The sequence below is a fragment of the Pantherophis guttatus genome, chromosome 2, assembly GCF_059756535.1.
Source record: "Pantherophis guttatus breed Tessera chromosome 2, ASM5975653v1, whole genome shotgun sequence".
Lineage (NCBI taxonomy): Eukaryota > Metazoa > Chordata > Lepidosauria > Squamata > Colubridae > Pantherophis > Pantherophis guttatus.
This window is the reverse complement of record NC_142064.1, coordinates 147,791,604-147,818,315: the sequence shown is the minus strand read 5'-3', so window position 1 is coordinate 147,818,315 and position 26,712 is coordinate 147,791,604. Positions and strand designations below refer to the sequence as shown.

Genomic DNA, 26,712 nt, shown 5'->3' with positions numbered 1-26,712 from the left:
GGATTAAAAGAGTAAACATGACGTAGATACTGCTGCTAGCAATCAGTCACAAAGAACATTCCTTCCTGCTTTCCAAAACTTGAGAGGATACAGAAGTTCAGCTTTTCTAACAATAGTACTGAGCTACTGTACGGATGGCAGTAGCCCTATGAGAAAGCCACTAACAAATACATGTTCTTCATTTGCAAAAACCAGCACCTCTTCACTTTTTGTTTTTTCCCCCCCCACAATTTGCTTTAAGGAACCAAAAAGTTAAGAGCTGTTAAGTTTATGCAAATAAAGATTATGTTCCTGCTTTCCTTGTGTTTGCGCTGTTTTATGTTGCTCCTCCCATGAGGAGACTGTGTAACACACATTAACTACATTCCTGTTCACTAGAAATGTTATTTAATTGTTTCTAAAAAATTTATTGCTGGCGCATATACACTCCTATGTTTTCCTTTAACCACAAGGAACCACATGAAAATTCCATTTGAAAAGATAAAAGTTTTCAGGAAGCCGAATGTTGCATCCAGTATTACGTTCAGCCATAGTTATCCATTTGCATAGCATCACCGTATTAAAATAAAACAGATAAAAATATAATCCTAGGAAAAGAGGCACTAATTTCTATGGGCAACTCAAGAAGACAAGGGACCTGATTTTACCATGAAAACGAAGCGAGGCTGGAATGGCCTGTTCTGATTATTTATAATATTTTTTTCTAACATTCAGTTGTGTGATTCTTGGGGAACTGCCTGGGCAAGTCGCTGCAACTTTCTTGGCAATGATTTTCAGAAGTAGTTTTCCACTGCCTCCTTCCTAAGGCTGAGAGAAAGTGACTGGCCCAAGGTCACCCAGCTGGCTTTGTGCCCAAGGCAGGACTAGAACTCAAAGTCTCCCGGTTTCTAACCTGATGCCTTAACCACTACACCAAACCAGCTCTCTCAATATGTGTGTACTTTCGCCTCAATGTTGAGTCCTTGGTCCTTGCATGGATAGGTCCTTGCAGTTTTCTTGTCAAGGCTTTTCAAGAACTGGATTTATTTATTTACTCATTTATATCCCACCTTCATTATTATTATAAATAAACGGAAGGTGGCAAACATACCTAACACTCTATGGAGATTCTGTCATCCAAGTCATGGTTGTCCCAAAGGTGCTTTTCAACAGGTGCTTTTTCAGAACTGAAGAAGCTTCTTGGATGAGAAGTGAAACATCTTCAAAGAAAAGCAAGAAAGGTCCAGTTGCGTCTTGAAAAAGCACCTTTGGGATACCTAACACTCTTTATTCCTTCTATTTTTCCTACAATAGCAACCCTGGGAAGTGAATTGGACTGAGAAGAAGTGATTGGCCCAGTGGTGAAATCCACATTTTTTTACTACCGGTTCTGTGGGCGTGGCTTGGTGGGTGTGGTGTGGCTTGGTGGGCATGGCTTGGTGGGCGCGGCAGGGGAAGGATACTGCAAAATCTCCATTCCCTCCCCACTCTGGGGCCAACCAGAGGTGGCATTTGCCGGTTCTCTGAACTACTTAAAATTTCTGCTACTGGTTCTCCAGAACCTGTCAGAACCTGCTGGATTTCACCCCTGGATTGCCCCAAAATCACCTACCTGGCTTTCATGGCTAAGGCAGGAAAAACTCAATAGTTCCCAGTTTCTAGTCTGGTGCCTTCACGAAAGGGGCTCTCTATATTTATAATCACCACGAATATACAGTAAGTGTATTTACTTCCTTGTACATTTACAGTACAGGACTTGCAGAATCAGCAGACAATCAGAGCTTATTCTTCTTGTCCATTTTGTATCAAAATACAAATCTTTTGTATTTTTGCAAGAAAAGTAAAAAAAGTTTGTTTGTTTTTTTTTTTTAAAAAGGTGCATATCAGGCCTGATTTCCTGGTATGGTATGGATCAAGGTTATACAATATTTAATAGGGTTCATACGTTGTTCCAATCCAGAGAGATTCTAAGGGGCTTATATTTCCTTTCTTCCTTACAGTAAGAAGATCAAATAAAACAATACAGGCCATCCTCAATTTACAACCATTCATTTAGTGACTGTTTGAAGTGATTTATGACCGCTTTTCACACTTTGGATCATTGCAGCATCCTTGTGGTCACATGATCAAAATTTGCACACTTGGCAACTGGCTCGTATTTATCATGGGCACCATGTCCCATGGTCATGCAATCAGTTTTTTGCAGCCTTCTGTCAAGCAAAGTCAATGGAGAAGCCAGATTCAACTGTATTCCTAACTTAATTGCACTGATTCACTTAACAACTGTGGCAAGAAAGATGGGGCAAAACTCAACAAATATCTTACTTAGCAGCAGAAATCTAACAATAGCCAAAAAAAATAAAAAAACTAACCAAAAAATCCAACAACCACCAAATCCAATATCAAAAAAGGATATCATAAAAATGTTGCAACAATAGCTTGATGAAGTCAACTGAGATTTCCCAATTGGAATCTTGATTTCGGCACCCTTCATAGACTAAACTATAAACAAGAAATGTGTGCAATAAGAAATATCAGAGGTGTGTGTCTCCTCCAGGCTAGATTCTAGCTGAATACGCTTAGCAGATGCATACAGATAGATGCTAGTTTTCTAATAAAGGGAAGAAATCCTGCAGTAAAATTCTACTTTATAAATGTAATACAGGTAGCCCTCCACTTACGATGACCATTGAACGCAACAGTAGTTGATCAGTTAACAAACACGGTTGTTAAGTGAATCTGGTTTCCCCATTGACTTTCCTTGTCAGAAGATTGCAAAAGTTGATCATGTGATCCTGGGACATTGCAACCATCATAAATATGAGTCAGTTGCCAAGCATCTGAATTTTAATCACGTGATCCTAGGGATGTTGCAATGGTCGTATGTGTGAAAAAGGATCATAAGACACTTTTTTTCAATGCCGTTGTAACTTTGAATGGTCACTAACTGAACTGTTGTAAGTTGAGGACTACCTGTATTTCATTATTATTTTTGTCTAGATTAGTAGATTCTATATCACAGATTTGCAAGATTTTCCAAAGCAATTTGTCAGGTGCCTTAGTGTGTATGTGGATGTATGTGTGTGTGTACAGACACCCATATATACATATACATACATTCCCTTAAGCATACAGAGTTTCTCTTATAATATCAGTGGTACCATTTATATTCCTAAGCCTTCAAGAGCAGTGAAATTCTTTTGCCATGTTAAAGTTTTCTCATGCACACATTTTTCACTGTGTTCTTTCCCTATTGTCATAAAGTACCTGTGAAAAGCAAAACAACCCACTTATGTTTAACTTAAGATTCGCTTTATAATTGTTCTGCAAGCGCTATGTTAAAAACCTTTTTCAATCACTTGTGTTAGAATTCTCCTTTGCTCCCTTCTGGACTTCAGTCAAACATAATTTATGCGGCAAACTCATTTTGATGGAATAATTTTCCTTCCAAATAGCACAAATTGCTCCATGTTTTCAGTACATTGTAATGCCAAGCACAGGATGTTTTAAAATAGCACTTTCAAGCCTTGAGCACTCCCAAGGCAGATGCACTGCTTTATCTGCGCTTTATTTGCTTTGGAATCAAAGGGAGGGGAAAAAAAGAAGCTGCCAAATGTAATTATTATTGGTGTGGGAGTGGAGGAAAGGAGTGTGCCAAATATATTTTGGAAAATGTATTTCCAAATACATTGAAGAAGCTGTTTTAGATTGTCAGGATTATGAATGAGATGAGCACTTGGAGAATGGAAAGCAGAGAATTATCTGGTATCAAAACTACCTAAACTAGTTGCAAATCTACCTGAAAGATCAAAATTAAAATGTGCAATACATTATCCATTAACCCAAAGGGTATTCAAGCAGGTTAAACGTTTCAAAAAGATCTCACCTATTAGTAAATCTTACTCTGCCCCAAACAAACAAATACATTTACAACAGAAATAATATTTGCTGGAAGTTTATTAGAATGTGTTCATTTATAATTTTGAACTGGAATGTCAACACCCAATCAGCATCCTACCTCTGCCCTGATCCTTGTACAGCTTAACGTAACTATACTATGTATACTAAACATTGCAAAGCTATTTTTATTTTATACCCAAGAAGATACAGGTAGTAGTCCTTGACGTATGACCACAGTGGAACCTGGAATTTTGATTGTAAAACATTGTGATCGTAAGACAAGGTATCATTTGACCGGACTTGATTTTACAACCATTTTTACAGAAAGTCATTAAGCAAATCACGTGGTTGTTAAGCAAATGTCAGGCTCTATCCCAAGACATAGGGAGCTCCAGTTGGATTCATGCTTCAGGTACAAGAAGTTAGGAACTAGGACAGAATCAAAAGAAATACACGTTTATTCCATGCTACCTATAAACAAGAACCTGAACTAGTAATGGTCAAGGCAAATTGGTGCGAGATATGAGTCAATAGACTTCAAGGCTAGAAATAGGTCTCTTACATTGGTTTGTCTCCAAACCAGTGGTGGAATTCACATTTTTTTACTGCTGGTTCTGTGGGTGTGGCTTGGTGGGCCTGGAGTGATATGGCTTCGTGGGCGTGGCAGGGGAAGGATACTACAAAATCTCCATTCCCACCCCACTCTGGGACCAGCCAGAGGTGGTATTTGCTGGTTCTCCAAAATACTCAAAATTTCCGCTACCGGTTCTCCAGAACCTGTCAGAACCTGCTGAATTTCACTCCAGCTCCAAACTGATTCATGTACTTGACTCCTGCTCTCAGGCTCAGCCTGGTCATCTCTTACATCATGTCAACACACATCCACTCGTGATGATTTATTGATTTATTACTGTAGCCTGTGCTGCAAGAATCTTCTCACCTGACAATCAACACCTTCTCCCACAGTTCAGTTCTTTATTTGCTTATACCTCCTTTATTTTATTTCATTTCATTTCATCTATGTGGCTGCCAAACTCACAAATGTAATTTAGAGAGAATGTTAAATGGGGCTAAGAAAAATGCTTTAAGTATGATTTAAAAATAAGGATTGGGATTAATATGGTTGTTTTGCTAAAATCTCCAGTCTGCTTTTCCAAGCAACCAGTTTCCAGCCCTAATATTAATAAATATAGAAAAGAAACACAAGGTGAACATTGTTCCTGATATAAGTAGAAATAAGGTTGTGAAGTTCCAGTCTTACTAGTACAAGTAGTCCTTGGCTTACAACAGTTCATTCAGTGACCATTCAAAGTTACAACGGCACTGAAAAAAGTGACGTATGACCGTTTTTCATTTATGACCATTGCGTTATCCCATGGTCATGTGATTAAAATTCAGACACTTGGCATTTGACTCATATTTATGACAGTTGCAGTGTCCTGGGGTCACGTGATCACTTTCTGTGACCTGACAAGCAAAGTCAATGAGGAAACCAGATTCACTTAACAACCATGTTACTAACTAAACTGCAGTGATTCACTTAACAAATGTGGCAAAAGAGATTGTAAAATGAGGTAAAATTCTCACTTAACAAATGTCTCACTTAACAATAAAAAAATTGGGCTGAATTGTGGTCATAAGTCGAGGACTACCTGTAACAAGAAATGGTTCTATTTTTTTCAAAGGTAGATTTCTTAACTAGGTTGCTCACTCAGTCTTCTTGTTCTCAATAGGATCCTAAATGCTTCAAATCAGAGAAGACTGGGAGAGGTCTATTAAAAGAAGGTTGGAGAGAAACACAAGACCCTATTATGTGCTCCTACAAACTTGTATCTGTGAAATTTGAAGTATGGGGACTTCAGACTCGAGTTGAGCAGTTTGTTCATAAGGTGAGTAAAGGGCAGTGTCCGCATCCCTCCCCCCACCCACCCCTGCCTATCCTGTACAGCTTTTATGTGCAGAAAAAATTGGCAAGTTGAACAATCAGCAATGAGCATTATTCAAAAAGTTGATGTGATTATATTTACAAATGTTTACAATTACTTACTCTGGCTTTTAGTCACTTTCCACTTACTTTGGCATCAGACTACCTTGCCAACTCTAATGTTCCCTTGTGATCCTGTGATGTGGGCCTCATATCAGCTCATGATTTAAACAATCCTGTTGGTCTTTTGTGCATCACAAATAAAGCAAATAGTTTTTCCTGTTTAATCCACTACAGAGCTATGGCATATACACTTCGTCCTGATTTTTCATAGCTTCAAGGGAAGTGAACTAATAGTGACTAGTTTTGCTCAGTCATTGATTAATTCCTAAGGGAAGTATCAGGATTTGAGGAGAGAGAGAGACAGGAAATTCATGCCAATCATCCTCAAAATAGTTGCTCTAACACAATAAGGAGAATACAGTTTGTTAGCCAGCTAGGAAACAGAAAGACGCAGAGTACATATTGCTATCTTGCCAAGATATTATAAAACTACAGAAAGGATTGAGGTTTCCTGGGAAGGAAAGTCTCTCTGATTATATGTTTTCTCAGGGTCCTAATGTATAAAACACCACCGAAACTGAAACAGAATTTGCATGACATTAGGTTCGCAATAAATTGATTCAAGGATTAAACACAACCACAAAGGATATCTACTAAACAATGCAAAAAACAAACCAGGAAATAGTGTGTACATTTATTCCAAAATATAACATTCTTTAACCATAATGAGAATGATTTCCATGAAAATCTACATGTTTTACCATGATGTTGCAAATTTCGGCCTGGTTGAGATCCACCATGATAATTTATATATGAAAATCCATTTATAAATCCATTGAGCTTTCACTAAGTGGTGTATAAGGGAAAGAAAAAGAGAAAGAAGAATTAAGGATGGCAGAATTAAAAGCAACCAGAGGGCAAGGAATGAGTGACTCAGAAAAAGAAACAATGGAACTATGAAACAGTGCCAACAAAAAGAAGTTAGGGCAGGAGCTGAAAGGGAAAAGTTAAAACTGAGATGAATTATGTCCTTCTGAAAGCTCATAACAAGAGAAGCAATTAGCGGTATCTGGTAGACTTGGTTTTCCAGAATTCAAAATTGTATGTCATCTGAAGATACAGAATCAAAATAATTAAGATTTCTTTTAAGAAGAAAAGAAGAAAGATGTCTTCTCAAATGTCAAGGCAAATCATGACTCCTGTCCTGGAGATCACCTACAGCCTTTGTCTTCTCCATGAATTTACCTAATCCATTTTTAAAACTGCCAAGTTTGTGGGCACCACCAACCCAGCGAATAGAGAATTGCCAAGTTAAGCTGGCCACATTTGAGTCCATCTCCCTGTAATTAGAAAAAAATAATAAATTATTTCTGTCCACTTTCTCTATACAACACACATTTTCATTGAATATTATTTCCTTTTATGTATTTCTTAAAAACGAGTAAGTTGTACAATTGAAGTATTTATGTTCAAGGAAGTTGTGCCAGTTCCTTGGCTCTAATCCCATCAGATTAGCTTTATCCTATTGACAGAATACAAAGCTTTCTTAGAGGCCCTGTCATTATTTCAATTTACCAACCCTAATTTTCTTCCAAAATTGAATGATTAACACTTTCTCAGGTAGTTTCTGCTGACAAGCACCATGGCTGCTGACCCACTGCAGCACTGTTTTTTACTCTGTTTTGACAGAAACCTGCATGAAGGTTTAAATGAACACATGAAAATGAAACTAACCAACATTTCTCTTCCCTTTGATGCCTTTGATGTGCATGAAAGAAAGAGCTAAATCCTTAGCTAATACTTGCTAATGTAATCTGCTTGTAATTTATGTCCTCAAATTCTGCACATTTTTGGCTTATCTTAGATTGAAGGTCTGAAAGAGACAAAGAAGAACAAAATGGAAAAGGAATTTCTGAAGAATATAAGAGGATATGGATGTTATTTTCAAGGAATGCAGGACTATTTCTGATGATTATTTGCATCTAACTGATTATACATGGAGTCCAGATAAATCTACCCTGATGATAAACAGCTGTTCTATGTTTCAAAGATAGTGAAATTCACTTTCTATGAATTATGTCTAAATTCTTGGCTTGCTTTTTGGAGAGGAGGTTGCCTGGAGTCGAAATACCCCATTTTAATACCCTCCCCCAGGATTTAGAAGCAAAACTAAATACCGTATATCAGGGGTCATGTTGCTTTGTTTTAAACAGAAATATTTAACACTAAGTCAAACATAGTACCCCAGCTACTAAAAGATTGTATCTTAGTATATAGGTACAAGTAGTCCTCGACTTACAACGACAATTGAGCACAAAATTTCCACTGCTAAGCAAGGCATTTCTTAAGTGAATTTAGTCTCATTTTGCAACCTTTCTTGCCACTGTTGTTAAATTAATAATTGAGCTTTTAAGTCAGTTAAATGCATCTGGCTTCCCCATTGACTTTTGATTGTCAGAAGATCACAAAAAATGATTACATGACCTCAGGACAGGACAGCCATCGTCAATACATGCCAGTTGCCAAGCATCTGAATTTTGATCACGTGACCATGGAGAAGCTGTGACAGTCATAAGTTACTTTTTTCAGTGCCATTGTAACGTCAAACTGTCAGTAAGCAAATGGTTGTAAATCGAGGACTACTTGTATATACTGTTTTATGTCTTGGGATTCAGTAGAAAATGCAATGCATGCTGTTATTTTATGAGCCATCCCTCAAAAGTTGCCTGCTGCCATGACTCTAGTTCTCTTCTACTCAATTGTACAAAGCAGGAACATGTTTTTCCAACTAGCTACTCAAAAATAATGTGCACTTCTTACTGCACAAACCTTGCTCACCTTACTATTACTTGCTATTTTTTTCCCTACTTCTCTTCCTCACTTCTCTTCCCTCTCTTCCTCCCCACTGTTCTCCTATTTTCTTTTATATTTTGTATCTTATTTTATCTTATAACTCAATAAAAATGTTAAGCCAAAAAAATTATCATTCACCCTATGTGATAGTCGGGAAAGTAAGCTAATAGTAAGTCTGTTAAGGGGTGTTTAGTTCTAGCCACAAAGTCACTCACCAACTTCACCATAAGAGGAAATCAGTTTTCAGTCCCTATGAATTCCCGTATCTTTTTGATACCTTCCTAATTTCTCATGAGGGCAAACAGTTGAATAGCAGAGACATAATTGTCACTCCCCACCCCACCCCCAAAAAACCAATAGAGTAGAGCTCTTAAGCCTCTGACAGTTTGAAAGTGCCAGTTTTATAGAACTTCTCAAAACCTAAATAATGCTAAAATTGGGTGCTGCCCTCTAATGGCTTCAGCTTGTTACCACCTTGTCTTCTGTGGCTCTTGAAGGTGAAAAAAAAAACAATTGAAAAAGTGTGATCTAGGCTTCAAACAGCTTGTCACTTTGGTTCTACTTGTGAGAATTCTCTTAGGCTGCCTACAATCTTCAGGAACCTGGGAGAGGAATGTTTTCATGTTGTTGGCCTTATTCAAGCAGAGCTGCTGTTGCTGCTATTGTTCCTTCCCAGGATGGTACCCTACAGAAAGGATAAAATATTTGTCAGAAGATTTGAGAGTTTTTGGGGGGGACACATCAAAGGCAAGCACAAAGACCAACCTTCTCCACCTGACTTGCTCACTATAGTGTAAACAATGTGGGAAATTGCTGGGAAGTCAAAGTCACTTGGCCGCAAAGGAGAAATTGAAAATGGGATTCCCAGAAGCAGAGATAGAATTGTGCAATGAACAAACTCTGGGGTAAAACTACATTGGGACAGACGGGGAAGACACTGTATACTCAAAAGGAGCCCTCTGCTCCAACTTAAGTATATTGAAATAACATTACAGTGAGCCCTCGACTTGCAACCACAGTTGAGCCCAAAATGTATGTTACTAAGTGAGAAATTTGAGTTTTGCTCCATTTTATCACTCCTTTTTTTTGCCACTTTTTTGTTAAGTGAATCACTGCAATTGTTAAATCAGTAATACCTTTGTTAAGTGAATCCGGCTTCCCCATTGATTTTGCTGGTCACAAAAGGGGATCACATGACCCCAGGACACTGCAACCATTATAAATGTGAACCAGTTGTTAAGCGGCCGAGTGTAAATCACATGACTACGTGCAAGGATGCTGCAATGGTCATAAATGTGAAAAACGGTCATCAGTCGCTTTTTTCAGTGCCGTTGTAACATTGAACGGTCACTAAACAAACTGTTGTAAGTCGAGGACTACCTGTACTCTACTCTCTAGCCCTGGATTTCATGGTTTTCTCTGATTAGAAAACCAAATTAACAGTTCCTGAAGGTCTCCGAAGACCATCCCTAAGGCTTTCACAGACCTTTAAGTGATCCTGATACTCCATGTTTTTTACCTCTACCACAAACTATTGTTTGTGGCTCTTTGTCCTCTCAGTCTTTAAATCTTTCTTAATTCTCCTAGGTGGTCAAAGACATATTGCTAATTGGTCACCGACAAGCATTTGCGTGGGTGGATGAGTGGTATGGTAAGTCTTTTTTTTTTTTTTTTAAGAGAACTATTTAGAAGCACAAGAACTATTTCAGACATGTACTGAGTGACCTGCTTATTTTTATTCAAGTTGTTTTTATTAGAATAGTTAACATGGAGGAGAGGGTGTTTTAGCCTTCAGACAAAATGCTAAGAATTTTAGAATGATTATACTTGCTTGCAGCTCTGGGTAGAACCCTGCTGCAATGCTGGCTTCGTAATTTTATCAAATGTGTACTTTAGTATCTGTAACTCTAAGTAGCAACTTTAATTTGAATTACCGGTAAATTCTAAATCTATCTGGTTCAAATCTAACATACCTGTTTTAAAGACCAGTACTAAAACCCAAATTGTGATATTAAAAATATAGTTTGAATATTAACACCAGCACCATGATGTAATGGCTAAGATGTCCTAGGAATAGTTTCCAGTCTATCCCCAATCATGGAAATTCAACACATGGATGAGTTTCAGCCAATCAGTCTCTCAAAACTAATCTATATAAGGCTAGGGAATTTTTGTGGGGATAAAATGAAGGGAGACAGTAATATGGGTGGCCTTGAGCGCGTAGAGTAAAGGAGAAATAGAAATCATTAATTGTGTTAGGGATATCCTTGCCAAGCAACAATTCTGCAGAAGTTTCCACTTCTCCAAACTTGAGACAGACAAACATTCAAGTTTATGGCTTTCTTCCAAGCTCCGAACCATAATTCTGTATTGTTTCTGTCCTGGTTCATAATGTTCACTTCTATGCTGAATAAGGGCATTCATGGATCAGAAAAATTGAAGATTATGAAATGGGTTGAAAGACCTCATTCAACTGATCCAATTTAAATCTACTGATTTGTTGCAGTGAATGATAAATATAAATATAAAAGGTAAAGGTTCCCCTCACACATATGTGCTAGTCGTTCCTGACGCTAGGGGGCAGTGCTCATCTCCGTTTCAAAGCCAAACAGCCAGCGCTGTCCGAAGACTTCTCCGTGGTCATGTGGCCGGCATGACTAAACGCCAAAGGCGCACGAAACGGTGTTGCCTTCCCACCAAAGGTGGTCCCTATTTTTCTACTTTCATTTTTTACTTGCATTTCGAACTGCTAGGTTGGCAGAAGCTGGGACAAGTAACGGGAGCTCACCCCATTACATGGCACTAGGTATTCCAACCGCTGAACTGCCAACCTTTTGATCGACAAGCTCAGCATCTTAGCCACTGAGACACCACGTCCCTTCAAAATATAAATATACATTGGTATAAATGCAATAAACCAATTAAATAACTAAGCTTTTAAATGTATATTGTAAAGAAATATCAACTATAAAAATTAGCATAATGAATAAATTGTAAACTTCAGTATAATTAATATTATTTTATATTAGATAAGTTTATTTTTTCTTTAATAAAATAAAAATGTTATTCACTGTAATAAATATTTGAAATCAATCAAGTCCCTTTTTGTCTAAGTTAGAAAACATGGAATAGGGAAAGGATAGTGAAATGAATCTGGTCATAAGGAAAGTTGACATTTTATTCCATTAAATGCACTGTAATCAATACTTATTCAGATTTATAACTGAACCTCCCAGCCAGCCTTTATTATCCAGGCCTGAACCACTTTTCAAAGATTAAAATTTCATTTAGGTATAAAAGCATAAATCTTTAAAAGGAAATATCACTGGAATTTGTTTCTCTCATGAGAATAGCTTTCCACTGTTTTATCATTTGACATAAATGTCTTGTTGCAAAAGTCCTTTTTTTTAGCTTTTAAGAAAAATAGCAGGCTCCCCATTTCTTATAACTGAGTTCCCTGTGATGATTGTGCTAATAACTTTTTGGCAGGCCCCAAATAATTACTGTAAATACATGAGAATCATGAGCACTTACATTTTCCTGCCAACTGTATTTGGATTATTATTGTTGAATAACAGTAGATGAATGTATAGAATTAGAATTTCTTAGAGGTATCAAATGAATTCCCTGGACTAATATAGAACTGCTCAGGATCTAAATTATTTTGAAATGCATATTTTGTTGACGCAAGGGCTTTATCTTCTAATTGCAGACTAATCCTCAATCCTAAACTTGTTTACAAAGACCTGTTGCCATGATTTTAGTGTGACTTACTATCCTGTAGACATGTGTAAGATTGTTGACTAATACACCGTTAGCTTTGCCATAAGACAGCCTTCTTGCATTAACTTCAAAGTTGCTAATGAAGAGCATGAATACTGCTTGGCAGAAATGCTTCTGATCATGCCGGTCCCATTGCTTATAAGCTTCTTTGATCAGTGCCTTTTAATGCTCCTTAATTTTAAGTGAGGGAAAAAAGGAAAACGTGATATGTGAATCATATAAATACTAATGGAACGTATTATGAGAGTTGAATTACTAGAATGTGCTAAAACAGGAAAGTGCTAAAAGAATATAATTCAATGGCATCTACTGCAATATAAGAACACTCTTTCCTCCAGAGGAGAAAACAAAATTCAATATGCTCCTGTAGATATTTTTAATATTGCCCACATATTCATGTTATCACTATTGTGGGAGAACTGGACTGTATATAATTCTACTGGACAGCCTTACAATAAAAAAATGAAGAGATACTGACGGTAGCTTGACTATCAAACCATTTAAAATGTTCAGTTAATCTATTACTCGCCAGTACTCTGCTATTAATCTACATCAGGGGTGTCAAAGTCACATCGTCACGGTGTCGTCACATGACGTATTGGGACTTTGTTCCCCTTCACTAAACCGGGCGGGGCCAGCATGTGACGCATCTGGCCCATGGCCCAGGAGTTTGACAGCCCTGATCTACATGGTTCCATATCCCTTAGAGTCAGATAGTGTGAAAACAATTTCATATATTGATAGGGAGCATAATGTTATTAAAGTAGTACTCTATAATTGTGTTGCAAAGTTCCTGACAAGGTAAGTAGATTTTTCAGCTGTTCTTTAACCCTTCCTCTTTTTTCCACCAGGAAATCTTCTAAATTTATTTTAGAAGATGTCTGCCTTTGGCAAAGCCTGCACCCTGCACTTTTCTTGCCTAGCTCATTTCACAGAAATAACCACTTTCCAAATCCCTATACTGTGTGATTCCTTTTAACTGATCCTTCTTATAACACCTTCCTTGGCTGGTTTATCTAGCTGTTTGCCTACTGATGCCCGAATTGGCTTCCTGCTTTGTGGCTTTTGCTAGGAAGGATTTCCCCCCCCCCCCTTAGAATTCTTCCTTTGATTAAAAATTGAGCTTGAAATTAATGGAAGGTCCCATCGTCTTGAACTTTTTTCAGATATGACTTTCGGGGATGTTCGAGAGTTTGAGAAAAATATGCATGAAAAAACGAACATTAAAGTGTGCAATCAACATTCATCTCCTGTGGATGAAATAGAGAGCCATGCCAAAGGAAGTGTATGTAGTGCCTTTAAAAATATTGCCCACCATCTCCTAATGCAAACAAGGAACAGAACATGCTGAGCTTTAGGAGATTGCTATGGGAATAGTAGGCCTGGTCACTGCCACTGTCTGCTTCTCGTATGCCATTTTCCCCATCAAGTTTTGGAAGGATCAACACAAGGTTGAAAAGGGTTTTGCAAGCTTATATATTTTGGTGGGTTGACTGAGAGTAGAAGCTTATGTGTGTGTGTGTGTGTGTGTGTGTGTGTGTGTGTGTGTATGTATATATGTATATGTATACACACACACACACACACACACATACGTTTCCATGTATAATTGCTGCTTAAAAATTGAATTCTCAGAATTTTCTCAGCCGGCTGAACAGAGGCACCGATGTCTCATTTCCCTGTGATGCCTTCAAAACATTTCTTTTCTCTTTTGTCAAAAGAATCTCTCGTTGTCTTTTTAACAATGGGATTTTTTAAAAAATTAAGGGGCTTTAAGGTGTATGTTTGAAATAAAGCAAGAAACCAGTGCTCATTTTTGAAAGAACATTCTGCTACGCTTAAAAAAAAAATAGACATGGCAAAGTGAATGGCATTTGACTTGATGATTACATCTATCCTTGAATTATGAATCAAAAATAAACCCGAGGGATGATGCACTGCATGTCCGTACGCATCTTTAGCTACAGTGAGTTATCTCCAAGGAAAATGAAATCGTCAGGTTAGGCTTAACTGAATGTACCATGTGGCAGTTTTATCTCTGTTCGCTCTGCCTATTGATGAACAATCCTTTCTGTCACTGGCTGTGATCTATTAGATCAGATTCAGGCAATTAATATCCCAATGCTACTGTTTTCTTCAGAAATAGATAATATCCTGGTTCAGATGGCTGAGCTAGGACTTGTTTAAATTTTGGTTTATTTAACAAGCTAGAGTGGTCCAGTTTGTTGGCATGTAATACTCAGACATAATGGATGGGTTCATTCTTCATGCCATGCTGGAAAAAAAATTAGTAATAATACATAATGTTTTGTTATGTACAAATCAGGCTGGTATTTTATGCAAGAGGGCATTATCACTTTCTTATTCCATCAAAATTACTAAATTTCAGTCAAGGACCAGTAATCAAAAAGGAAAAGAAATGGAAGTGGCACTTTTATCTCCAAGGAAAAAAACATTAATTTGGGAAAAGTCAACTCTCCTTCAGTCAAGCTCAGCTCTGGATGACTTCATAGATAAGATTCTTGGCAACAGTACAGAAACGTTTTGCCATTGCCTTCTTCACAATTATTTTTAAACCATCCATTATACTTTCCTGGTTTTTCTTATACTCCCCCATCCAAAGACTAACCAGGTTTAGTTTTTGGAAATCTAATAAGTTTAACTACTGGTAGATGGTACCACCTAGCTGGATATTGGAATAGACAAAGAACAATTGTTTAATGGCAATGGGAATTCTTGCAAAAAAAAAAACAATTTTTCATAAGAATGTACCTTGTATGCTCTCTTTTTTCATATAGATGGTCCTCAACTTATGACAATTGAGCCCAAAATTTCTGTTGTTAAGTGAGACATTGGTTAAGTGAGTTTTGCCCGATTTTACAACCTACCTTGCCACAGTTGTTAAATGAATCATTGCAGTTGATAAATTAGAAACCAGTTTGTTAAGTGAATTGGGCTTCCCCATTGACTTCACTTGTCAAAAGGTTGCAAAACCTTAGGACACAGCAATGGTCATAAGTATGAACCAGTTGCCAAGCATCTGAATTTTGATCACATGATCATGGGGATGCTACAAAGGTTGTAACTGCAAAAAACGGTCATAAGTCACTTTTTTCAGTGCCGTTGTAACTTTGAATGGTCACTAAATGAAATGTAACTCGAGGACTACCTGTATTAAGATCTCACACAGTCAAAAGTAAATAATCCTAAATTAGGCTGTTACCAAAAGTAGAAACAGATGGAAAGGGTATCTCCTTCCCTGCTAGCCCTTGACATAGAATGGGCGGGGGGAACAGGGACAAGAAATCTCTATGTTTGTTTTGGCATAAATGTTCAATAAACAGGAGGCACTGAAAATCTTTCATAATTATCTCCACAGTTTTGATGCAATAGATCCATATGTCTGAACTTTGTTTTCCTGGAATAAATAAATAGAGAGAGATAGTTTTATCTTGTCAGCGAAGATTAAATATAGGTAGCCCTCAACCTACAACAATTCATTTAGTGAACTGATTTATGACCCTTTTTCACACTTATGACCGTTGCAGCATCTCTAGGATCACGTGATCAAAATTCAGATGCTTGGCAACTGACTCGTATTTATGCTGGTTGCATTGTTCACCTTTTGCGACCTTCTGACAAGCAATGTGGAAACCAAATTCACTTAGCCACCATGTTATTAACTTAACAACTGTAGCGATTCACATAACTGTGGCAAGAAAGGTCGTAAAATGGGCAGTGGTGGGATTCAAATAATTTAACAACTGGTTCTCTGCCCTAATGATTTCTTCCAACAACCAGTTCACCAAACTGCTCAGAAAGTTAACAACCGGTTCTCCTGAAGTGGTGCGAACTGGCTGAATCCCACCACTGAAAATGGGGCTACATTCACTTAACAAATGTCTCCCTAAGCAACAGAAATTTTGGGCTCAATTGTGTTCGCAAGTCGAGGAATACCTGTAAATATCAAGAAATCAAGAAATAATAAAGCCAGTCTTGTGGTAGGCTTCCATTTCCATGCTTCTCTCTTGCCTTTGTCATGACTTCAGCCATTAATCCAAGTTATTGAGAAGCCACATAATATTGATATCAGTACCAACTGCTGTTTTTTAAGTCTTTCGCACTATTCATCTCCCAGAAGTGATGAGTGGTAATTTAAAACTTTACTAATTAGATTTTCCGTGAGTATACGGTTTCAAACAGCTCCTAACAACCATATGTTTGTTATTTGTGTTTGAACTTCTCTTAGTTACCTTCCTTAGGAATCCATGCTCACTGCAGGAAAGTTGAAACTCAAAGGAAGCTGGAATTTCTTGTGATTAAAGAAACTCTTCCCCAATATTCAAAACATGAACCTGGCTGGCTTGAAGTGCAGAAACCTCAAATGACTTTTTCCTGAACCGATGTTGAATTTTGAACTGTTAGAAGGAAAAAAAACCAAGGAGATATTTACTCTATGAAATTTGTAATGTATGTTTGAAGGAAACACACATTACAATAAAGTAACTCTGCCCTCTGGTGGAATTATTCAAGATGTAATATTTTATGTATCTGAATAAAAATCCAAGATCTTTCAGTTAGGTAAAGAATCTGATCTGGCTACATTGAGCTTTTGTTATAGCCATAATTAGGCATGCAGTTATTTCAGGTGTACTACATATAACAATTCTAACAATTCATGGGTGTTAGAAAAAAAGCCACTATATATTTTTCAATCAATTTTAACTTGCAGGGGGCACTGTTCATTTGTTGCCTTCACTTGAGTTCCTTCTCATGTTAGGAATGAAATGTGTGTTGGCTTTTTTCAACTGTATATAATTTTTTAATAATACTTTTGTTGAGTTTTAAAACACTGGAGCTTCATTTATAATTTATTTATTCATTCATTCATTCATTCATTCATTCATTCATTCATTCATTCATTCATTCAATTTGTATGCCGCCCCTCTCCGAAGACTCAGGGCGGCTCACAATGCATTTAAAATTATTATAAAAAACATTTAAAAATTAAAAACATTAAAAACATTAAAACTCATTCACACCATTCATGGCTGGTTTCAACTATTTTTAGTACAACATTGATATGCTTTTCTATAGGCATATGATACATAAGTGTGCCCAGAAAATTTCACACTGTATCTGGAAGATGACAGAATTAAATTATTCTCCTTATCTAAACTTTAATATGATCTGTCTTATCTCCGATAGTTTTTTCAGCTTTCATTTTATGACTTTCATCCTTGTTTTGAATGAAACCAGATTAAAATATACTGGTAATCCTCGATTTACAACCATTCATTTAATGACCGTTTGAAATTACAACAGCACTGAAAAAAAGTGACTTATGACCATTTATCACACTTATGACTGTTACAGCATTCCCATGGTAACGTGAACAAAATTCAAGTGCAGTGATTCACTTAACTATGGCAAAAAAAGGTTGTAAAATGAGGCACAATTCACTTAACAACTGCCTTGCTTAGCAACAAAAATTTGGGGTTCAGTTGTGGTCGTAAGTCGAGGACTACTGTTATCCTGGAAATAAACAAATGTTGCTATCTTATGTTCTTCGCTCATCGTGAAAAAAATAGCTTTGTTTTGCAGTCCCAGAGTCTTCTTTCAGTGGTCAGCAACTCTTAACAGTGAGATGAATACTGTTCAGATGTGGCTCCTGAGATTTCAGCATCACTTCTGAACTAGTGGCCTTATCCCCTCTTAAGTAAATATACACACTGATGGGCATGACTCCTTAAAGACACATCACCCGAAGAAAGCTTTGTGCTGATGCCAACTTGCATAATTGTCCTAACCCATTCTTTTTTTCCTTCTCCTTGAAGACATGACTATGGACGAAGTCCGAGAATTTGAACGAGCAACTCAGGAAGCCACCAACAAGAAAATTGGAATCTTCCCTCCTGCGATATCCATCTCGAATATCTCCCTTCCCTCTCTGATCCGCAGTGCTCCTTCTAGTGCTCCGTCTACACCTCTGTCCACAGATGCACCGGAATTCCTAACGGTTCCCAAAGATCGTCAGCGGAAAAAGTCTGCCCCAGAAACTCTCACGCTGCCAGATCCAGATAAAAATGCTCTCTAAACCCAGCATGGCTTTTTTTCCTTATGACAAGCTATGACTGACAGAATATCATTTGCAAAGTTCATGGTAGTTGTTTTGATTTAAACAAATATTGATCTGGAATCATGCATTTCCCATTCCCCTGTTCCCTTAGGCTTCCCCTGAAACTAGTTAGCTAAATGCATGCAAGGTCATAGTTCATGTGCTCTGATTCCCAAACTAAAGCTCTAAGCCATATGACAAATGTTGCTATCAACCCAGAATGAAGTAGCTTGTAAAAAAAAAAAAAAAGCAAAAGCAGTCTCTTGTAGTAATGGCTGCAAACAGAAGATCTAAAATTGCAGTGTTGATGACTGGAGAGGGATTACAGGGATTTCATGAAGCTGGCGAGGACATCCCAAGAGAATAAGGTTCTCCTTAGCTACATTTCTCATTTCAAGCCATTATATCTCCATTTCTGAAATCCTTTTTTACTCTCGGGCCGAATGCACCTTAAACCTTGGAACTGCTGATTCACTGATCAACACTTGAATACTAATAGATTCAGATTCCTTTTTACAGATTACAACTCAGGATTTGGGTGTAGCTAATGCACACTTTAAGCTCTTCAAAAATTAAAGAACCAATGTGCTCTAGCTTTGTCTTAAATTATAATCATTTCGAGAGACCCTGGAACTATTTGTATCTTGCACAAAAATTTATAACTCCTTTTTATTCTGTGCTGTTGTGAAACTTTTCTGTGTTGGTTTTGGAGAACTGGGACCTATTGCAGGAAGAAAAATGGAAACACAAACAAATAAAATAGGCTCCAAAGTCGAAATGGGACAAATATATCCCAAGAAACAATGCTATTATTAATTCATAATTCAGTTCAGATCTTCTGAGTTCCTATAAAATTAATGACAGTCAAGATTGAAAACCCCATTAAATAGTCAGCCCATTTTTTGCAACGTTGTGAGCAGTCATTCATCTATTCAACAACTTGAAGTTTTGCTGAGGGTGTTATGCTGGCCTGTTAAAACAAAAGCAACAGATTGTAGCATAAAATATGTTAGGCTTACTGTGCGGATTCTTTCTCTCATTTTAAAAAATGTATGTGTGTGTGCGTACACGCACACATGTACAGGATTTTTAGAATGAAACGTACACACAAGGTTTTTAGAATCTTGCATATGCATATATAAATAGTGAATACATTGTAAGGCCGAGCCATGAATAAAATTAAGAAAGAAAACTTGGGGAACTCCAAACAATTTTTTTAAAAGGTGTGTCTATCAGTAAGTCTAGTATATCTTGCTCAAGAGAGTGAGAATCAGTGCTGTGTCCAAAAGAGGTACTTTTTTTCAATTATGCTCATTATTATCACTTCCTTTGAATACAGATAGTCTTTGACTTCCAACCAGTTTCTTAGCGATTTTTTTTTTTTTAATTTGATTTATATGCCGCCCTTCTCCGGAGACTCAGGGCGGCTTACAATGCGCTAAGCAATAGCCTTCATACTTTTGTATATTTATACAAAGTCAGCTTATTGCCCCCACAAACTGGGTCCTCAATTTACCTACCTTAGAAAGGATGGAAGGCTGAGTCAACCTTGAGCCTGGCGAGATTCGAACCTGCAGTAATTGCAGGCAGCTGGTTAATAACAGGGTGCTTTAGACCACTGTACTACCAAGGCTCTTGTTCAGAGTTAGGACAGATCACCTTGGGGAACCTGATTCCAAAGTTCCAACAGCTGCCCCCCTCCCCATCACCACCACTGTGGTCACATGACAGCATTTCAGCCACTCCTGCAACCAACCTGCATTCATGGCCCTTTGTAGCATTCCACGTCCCAGGACCATGTTTTATTACATTTTTTGCGAAAAAGTGGTATTTGCTTCTGTTTTTTGGCAAAACCTACTCATAGGAAACAATTGATTTGCTTAACAACCACTGCAGAAAAGATCATAAAATCAGGTCAATCATGTAGATGACCACTGTATGACTGTCATAATTTACGACCCTAACGGGCAGCTCCATTACAGTTGTAAGTCAAAGACTACCTGTGCCGGCACCTGAATTCAAAATGAAAAGGAAAACATGCTGCACTGCTGTAGGAAGCTACAGTTGACAACTCATTAAGAAGCCTCCGTCTAGTCCTTGTTTAAGAGAAAAACAGTTAATGTGGGAATCTTCTGACATAAACAAAACAACCTACCATCTTCCTGAGCTCTTTCAATTGTATTATTTTCCAACAATGAAAATAGAAGTGTTTTTCTTTTAGCTTTTGGTACCTCAGAAAGCAATATTAGTTGCATCCAGCTACATAGTTTGGAGAGACAAAATATTGGCCTGCTAATTCCATCATCCTTCAGTCTCAGGAATTAAAGATACTTCCCCACGTTAAATTTAGGACCCTTGGCATCTGTTCCGTTCCTTACAATTCATTCAGAATCTAATTTAGTAAATTAAGTCAGTAGTTAACCACATCTAAACTAGAATCATTGTGAAAGTGTCATAAACATATAGCATTAGTACAACGGGAATATAGAAATATATATCCAGACCTCAGGGGGGGATAAAGATAACTTTGAATAATAAAAAATTTCTAGTAAGCACGGCAGCATGAATTTTCATAAGAAAAAGTGTAGCAGACTTAAATCTCCAATTAACTCTCAAGTGACTTCTTACTTAAATTGTACATACCAAGAGAACTGTTGTTTAGGTTTTAGTCATAGAAAGGTAGAGTGGGAGCATAGAATGCACTATGTGCATTTGAAAACTCAAAATATGTAGTAGCTCTAATTCTGTATTTAATTCCCCCCATCATTTAGCTTCATGCCTTTTCTCAGTTATTACTCAAAATATCTTTTTCTGTCTTGCTCAGCATTCTGAAGTTCTGTGTGACACTTGTTAATACGTTTCATTATTATTATTATTATTATTATTATTATTATTATTATTATTATTATTATTATTATTATTACATTTCTATACATAAATACACCCTGAGTTTGCAGCTTTAAGTTAGCAGAAAATTATGATAATTTCTGTAATTTTAAGCCAAATGTTGCTCTCCCTGTATCTGCTGTTAGAATCTTGCACAGATCGATAAGCCAAGACATCAAATCATTGTGTTGATTTATATTAACTATTTCACTTCTTCCTCAATACTTTGGCTTGGGAATAAGATCAGGTGTTTTTCACTTATAAAGAATATGCTTGTTAAAAGGCTGCATAAAAGTACAAAAATGAAAGGTAATAGCATGCTATGGAAAAATAATGGACTTTTCTATGATACTTTCTGCTCTCAATGCTGCAACAAGAATTATTTGTTCAACTTGATGTGCTATCCAAATTGGGTGTTTAATGAATAGACAAAATTTGATTCTTCTGCATGTCTAAATGATGGTTGACACAATCCATGTGTCAATCTGCCTACTCTTTGCTTTTCCTATATTTCCAGGAATTAGCAAAAATAAAATGGATGTTTCTTCAGCATATACACTCTCAGGCACCTATGCTCTTCACAAATTATTTTACACTCTTTTGTCACATTCTGTTTTCCTTCCATAGGTTTTGCCACTAAAGTAGTCAATTATCCAATTTACTTTTCTTTCTTGATTTTTGTCATCTGCTTTAAAAAAAACATATTTCTGACACAAGAATAATAACTAAATTAAATTTCTAGCATATTTTTGGTTGCACTAATGTGTCTTTTCCATGGGGAAAAAAGTTTGGCTGAGTTGTATTGTTGACTTGTCTGATTTAATTTGTACAGAATCTGCTGTATATTTTTAGCTGTATGTTTTTTGTGAGGATCAGACCTGTGGATGTTTATCTATTTGTTTTGTGAAACAAAGTGGCACTTTCAATAAAGTCTGGTGCAGCAAAGCAAACTAAAGCCTGACTAGGCTTTTGAGCCTTAGGCCTGTTCCCTCTTTTTTCAATGAGAACATTTGATCATTGCTAAGAAGAGGAAGGGGGGGTCCTGAAATTTCAAGACCCATCATGGACCTCCTGAGCAAAAGAAGAAAAGCTTTTTTTAAGTTTATTCATGAAAGTCTCAAGAAAGTTGCTCAAACTTTATTGTTGAAAACTCTGGTGTATTTTCATCAGTTATGTTTTCCATGTACTTTAAAAGTCTATGTACATGTGTTAGAAATCTTCATGGGGTTATATTTGCTAAGAAAGTTTGCAACAAAAGTTGTTAAATTGCCATAAAATACAATTGAGCCCAGCTGTTTTTCACATATCAGTGTACATACCGCAATTGGTGTATGTTTAGATCAATTATTTTATATTGAATGACTAGAAACAGTCTAATCAATTTTCAGGTAGAGACTTCACAAGGTTATTGTTCTGGGGAAAATAGGAGAAGGTATGTTTTAGGTAGGTATTAGGTATGTTTGCCACCTTGAATTATTCATAAAAGGTGGGATAATAAATAAATCAGGTTACTACTAAAGAGCCCAGCTGGAATGGTATCATCTAGAATAGAAATGCTCTGGGTAACTTTTCTTACTGCAGATTTCTATTTCATTGGCAATGTTTCATTACTTTAATGAAACTTTTTAAAATTTTGTTAATAGAAATGAAAATTGCTCTGCTGTTTTTATGTGAACGATAATAAGAGAGATGTGTGTCTGTAATCACATATAGGGTTGGGTCCTGAGGTTCCTCTCTATGAGCAGAAAAAGTCAAAACAGGCTGACTAAACACATCAGTTAGCCTTCCCATGCTTAGCTGAGGGCCTATAGTTAAGCAAAATTCCTCTCATGCAACTTTGGGTTGGGATTTGCTGCACTGGAACTTTAGAACATGACTGTTGTTTAAAAGACATCCAATGTATGCACTTCATGGTAGTTAAATCATAAGATGGGAAGGCTTCATGAACTTGTCATTAGGAATTCATTAATTACCATCCTTCAGTCTTCTGTTTTCATAAAGGCTTGAAGCTAAACTAATCGTGGGGAAGGGTCTTCTTGTTTGGACGGCATCGTCTTAAAATTACAATTGTCTATGTTTTTTTTTAATGTTCCTTCTAGAAATAAGTTTTTTGTTTTATTTCTGTGACAACCTTTGTGACTTTGAGTGTTATGTATAGTAGTAAGGTTTTCTGAGGGTTTTTTGTTTGTTTGTTTGTTTGTTTGTTATTTTTTGGTGACAAGGTTAGTGTAATGAAGGAAGGACCAAATGCTCCAAGTTACACAATACAAGACATGAATAGAAGAGTCAGTCTCATGGTTTCCATACGTACATAATTGTTGCTTTTTCAGTTATTTATTATTGTTTGTAAAACTGCCTTTTCTTACATTCTGTTGTAAATAAACTACAAGCAATCTTCTTTCCAAGACTGCCTTGCTTCATTTCTGAATTCATGTAATGGCAAAATGCTCATCTTGCTATATTTAAGGTATTACCTCTTCAGCTTTAATCCATGGGGTCAAAATATCTAGGATAATACCAAAGGAACCCAACATTAGAACGTTCTCTGGTGGAAAAAGGGTGAATCTTTGAATGATGGATAAGTAGAATAAGTAGATGGTAGAATTTCCAGTGGAAGACATGGTGGACTTTTGATGCCAAATCAATGAATTGTTTTTGAATACCTCAAAAGACCAACAAATGTTTACTCAAATGAGTGCTATATCAATCATAAATAAATAGCTTCATCAGATGTATGATGAAATGAATTTGGATCAGTTCAAGTCAGTTTTTAAGATACAAGATGTTTTTTGTTTGTGTAAACAAAAGATTCATGTAATGGAAGTATTTGAGTAGACTTAGAGAGAGCCAGGCTGAAGTTCATTCTCAACTATGGAAGCTCCCTGAGAGAATTTGGTCAGTCACTCTCAACCCAATTTACTCATAACATTGTTGATTGTGGTGAAAATATGGGGAGGGAAATGCCATGTATGACTTTCTTTCTTTCTTTCTTTCTTTCTTTCTTTCTTTTTCTTTCTTTTTCTTTCTTTCTCTTTCTTTTTTATTTCTTTCTCTCTCTCTCTCTCTCTCTCCTTCCTTCCTTCCTTTCTTTTTCTTTTTTCTTTCTTTCTTTTTGAAAAATATAATATTTATTTATTTATTTATTAGTTCAATTTATATGCCGCCTTTCTCCAGAGACTCAGGGCGGCATTTAACATTTGTAAAATAAAATAAAGTAATTCCCATGTCATTACAGTTATATAATAAATAGCAGTTGCCAAATAGTTGTGACATTCTGAATGTAAGATCTAGGCAATTGGGAAGCTTCCTATAATGTTCTGTATGTATAATATGTATAATTAATGGATTCAGAGATGAAGACGTGGGATTAATTCTGCAGTCAGTTAAGGCTAAAGTCATAAAGGATGACTGTAGGGTGACTTATTTCAGTTTCATTCATAATGTAAATCAAATGACTGAGAATGATAATTTTAGATATGTTGAGTGTATAAGCAATGATCATATGCTAAGTAAGACCTTTGATCCCTCTGTTATTGAGTAGTCCAGAAATAAGGACCTTTTCACTGCAAGCTTTTTAGTGTATTTTTAATTTAAAATGAAAAAGCCTGAACTTGGAATTTTCTGCATAGAAGGAATGTGCTGGGTCACTGCACTCTGCTGTTTATGTCAGGAAATCCTTTTTTGTGGTTTATAATTTACAGCTTCTTTCCAACACTTAGGGTTTTTTTTGCATAAAACACACTGTTTACATAAAGGTTTGTGCTACCCTGTTGAAGCTAACTGAAGCTGATGATATGAAGGCCGTTTATTATCATCAATGCCCACGGGTGAAATCCAGCAGGTTCTGACAGATTCTGGAGAACCGGTAGCGGAAATTTTGAGTAGTTCAGAGAATCGGCAAACACCACCTCTGGCTGGCCCCAAAGTGGGGTGGGAATGGAGATTTTGCAATACTCTTCTCCCAGGAGTGGGAGGGAATGGGGATTTTGCAGTATCCTTCCCCTGGAATGGGGTAGGAATGAAGATTTTGCAGTATCCTTCCCCTGCCATGCCCACCAAGCCACACCATGCCCACCAAGCCACGCCTACAGAACCAATAGTAAAAAAAATTGAATTCCACCACTGTCAATGCCTATGTAGCTTTGCTACTGTAGTAATGTTAATATATTACTTTGGGACCGTGGTTCATACTAATTAAAACCACAGCTCATTAAAAAAAAAACAATTTTTTAAAAATAGCTAGTCAATTTAAAATAGCAGTAACAGGCAGCAGCAATATGGAAGAAGTCCAGAGGAAACCACTCATCAAAATCTAACAAGATTATCATTTTAAAAAACTCTTTTTATGGTTAAAAAAATAAAGGAGCCATCCAGACTTCTGGATGTCATCAGCAAGGAGGTCCTGTTCCAAGTCCTACAACTTTACATCTAGAACCTTCAGAGAGAATGGAGCTTCATCCAGAACAGGCTGGATCTGTTTCTAGATCAGTGTTCCTGTACACCTCTGTTTAAACCTGGGAAAAACTAGGATGATAAAACTAGACATTTACTTCCCCGTTCCAAATAAACAAAGAAGACTGTGTAACTTTTACACTGAGAGTTGATTCTATACGACAGGGACTGCATTCTCTCCTCTGCCCTCATTTCCTTTGTGTCATCTATTCAGACTTCTTTGATCCATCTAAGTTCAAATAACAGAAGTCAACAAATGGAAACAAAAGATGCTGACATAAATTGGAAAATAATCCACAGAAGAAGTACTGAAGATGTTTCATATTATCTGTAAAGCAGATTATTTCTGAAATGTGTAGATTTGTTTGAAATCAAAGGAAATTTAAGTGCCAACTAAAATCAGCAATGGTGGATGTGCATTCTGATAAATTATATAATATAGCACTTAGCAATAGCACTTAGCCTTACATACTCACTTCACAGTGCTTTACAGTCCTCTCTAAGCGGTTTACAGAGTCAGTGTATTGCCCCTAATAATGAAAGCCAGCTGGGTGACCCTGGACCAGTCACTCTCTCTCTCAGCCCAACTCACCACATGGTTATAGTTGGGAGGAAAATAGAAGGAGCAGAAGTATTAGGCATGTTAGCTGCCTTGAGTTATTTATAAAAATAATAAAGACAGGATATAAATAAATAAAATAAATAAAAGCATGCATATTGTCTAAAATGAAAATATTTCTTTCACTACTACTTC

At 36.8% G+C, this 26,712-nt stretch overlaps 1 protein-coding gene and 1 long non-coding RNA gene across 2 annotated transcripts in view; one reads left to right on the top strand and one right to left on the bottom strand.

Moving 5' to 3' along the window:
• PITPNC1 (phosphatidylinositol transfer protein cytoplasmic 1) overlaps nucleotides 1–19,398 on the top strand; it is a 169,186-nt gene extending 149,788 nt beyond the window's left edge. Inside the window, exons 7-9 of the mRNA XM_034412637.3 lie at nucleotides 5,613–5,768; nucleotides 10,307–10,370; nucleotides 18,340–19,398. Coding sequence (XP_034268528.1) covers nucleotides 5,613–5,768; nucleotides 10,307–10,370; nucleotides 18,340–18,599 — 480 coding nt within the window. The 3' untranslated portion in view covers nucleotides 18,600–19,398. The remainder of the gene's footprint in view (nucleotides 1–5,612; nucleotides 5,769–10,306; nucleotides 10,371–18,339) is intronic.
• Nucleotides 6,547–9,404, bottom strand: LOC117662914 (uncharacterized). Its single transcript, XR_004590548.3, has 2 exons — nucleotides 7,601–9,404; nucleotides 6,547–7,206 (listed from the first exon to the last, which is right to left on the bottom strand). It is a non-coding gene; the product is annotated as an uncharacterized LOC117662914 (long non-coding RNA).
• Nucleotides 19,399–26,712: the final 7,314 nt, after the last annotated feature.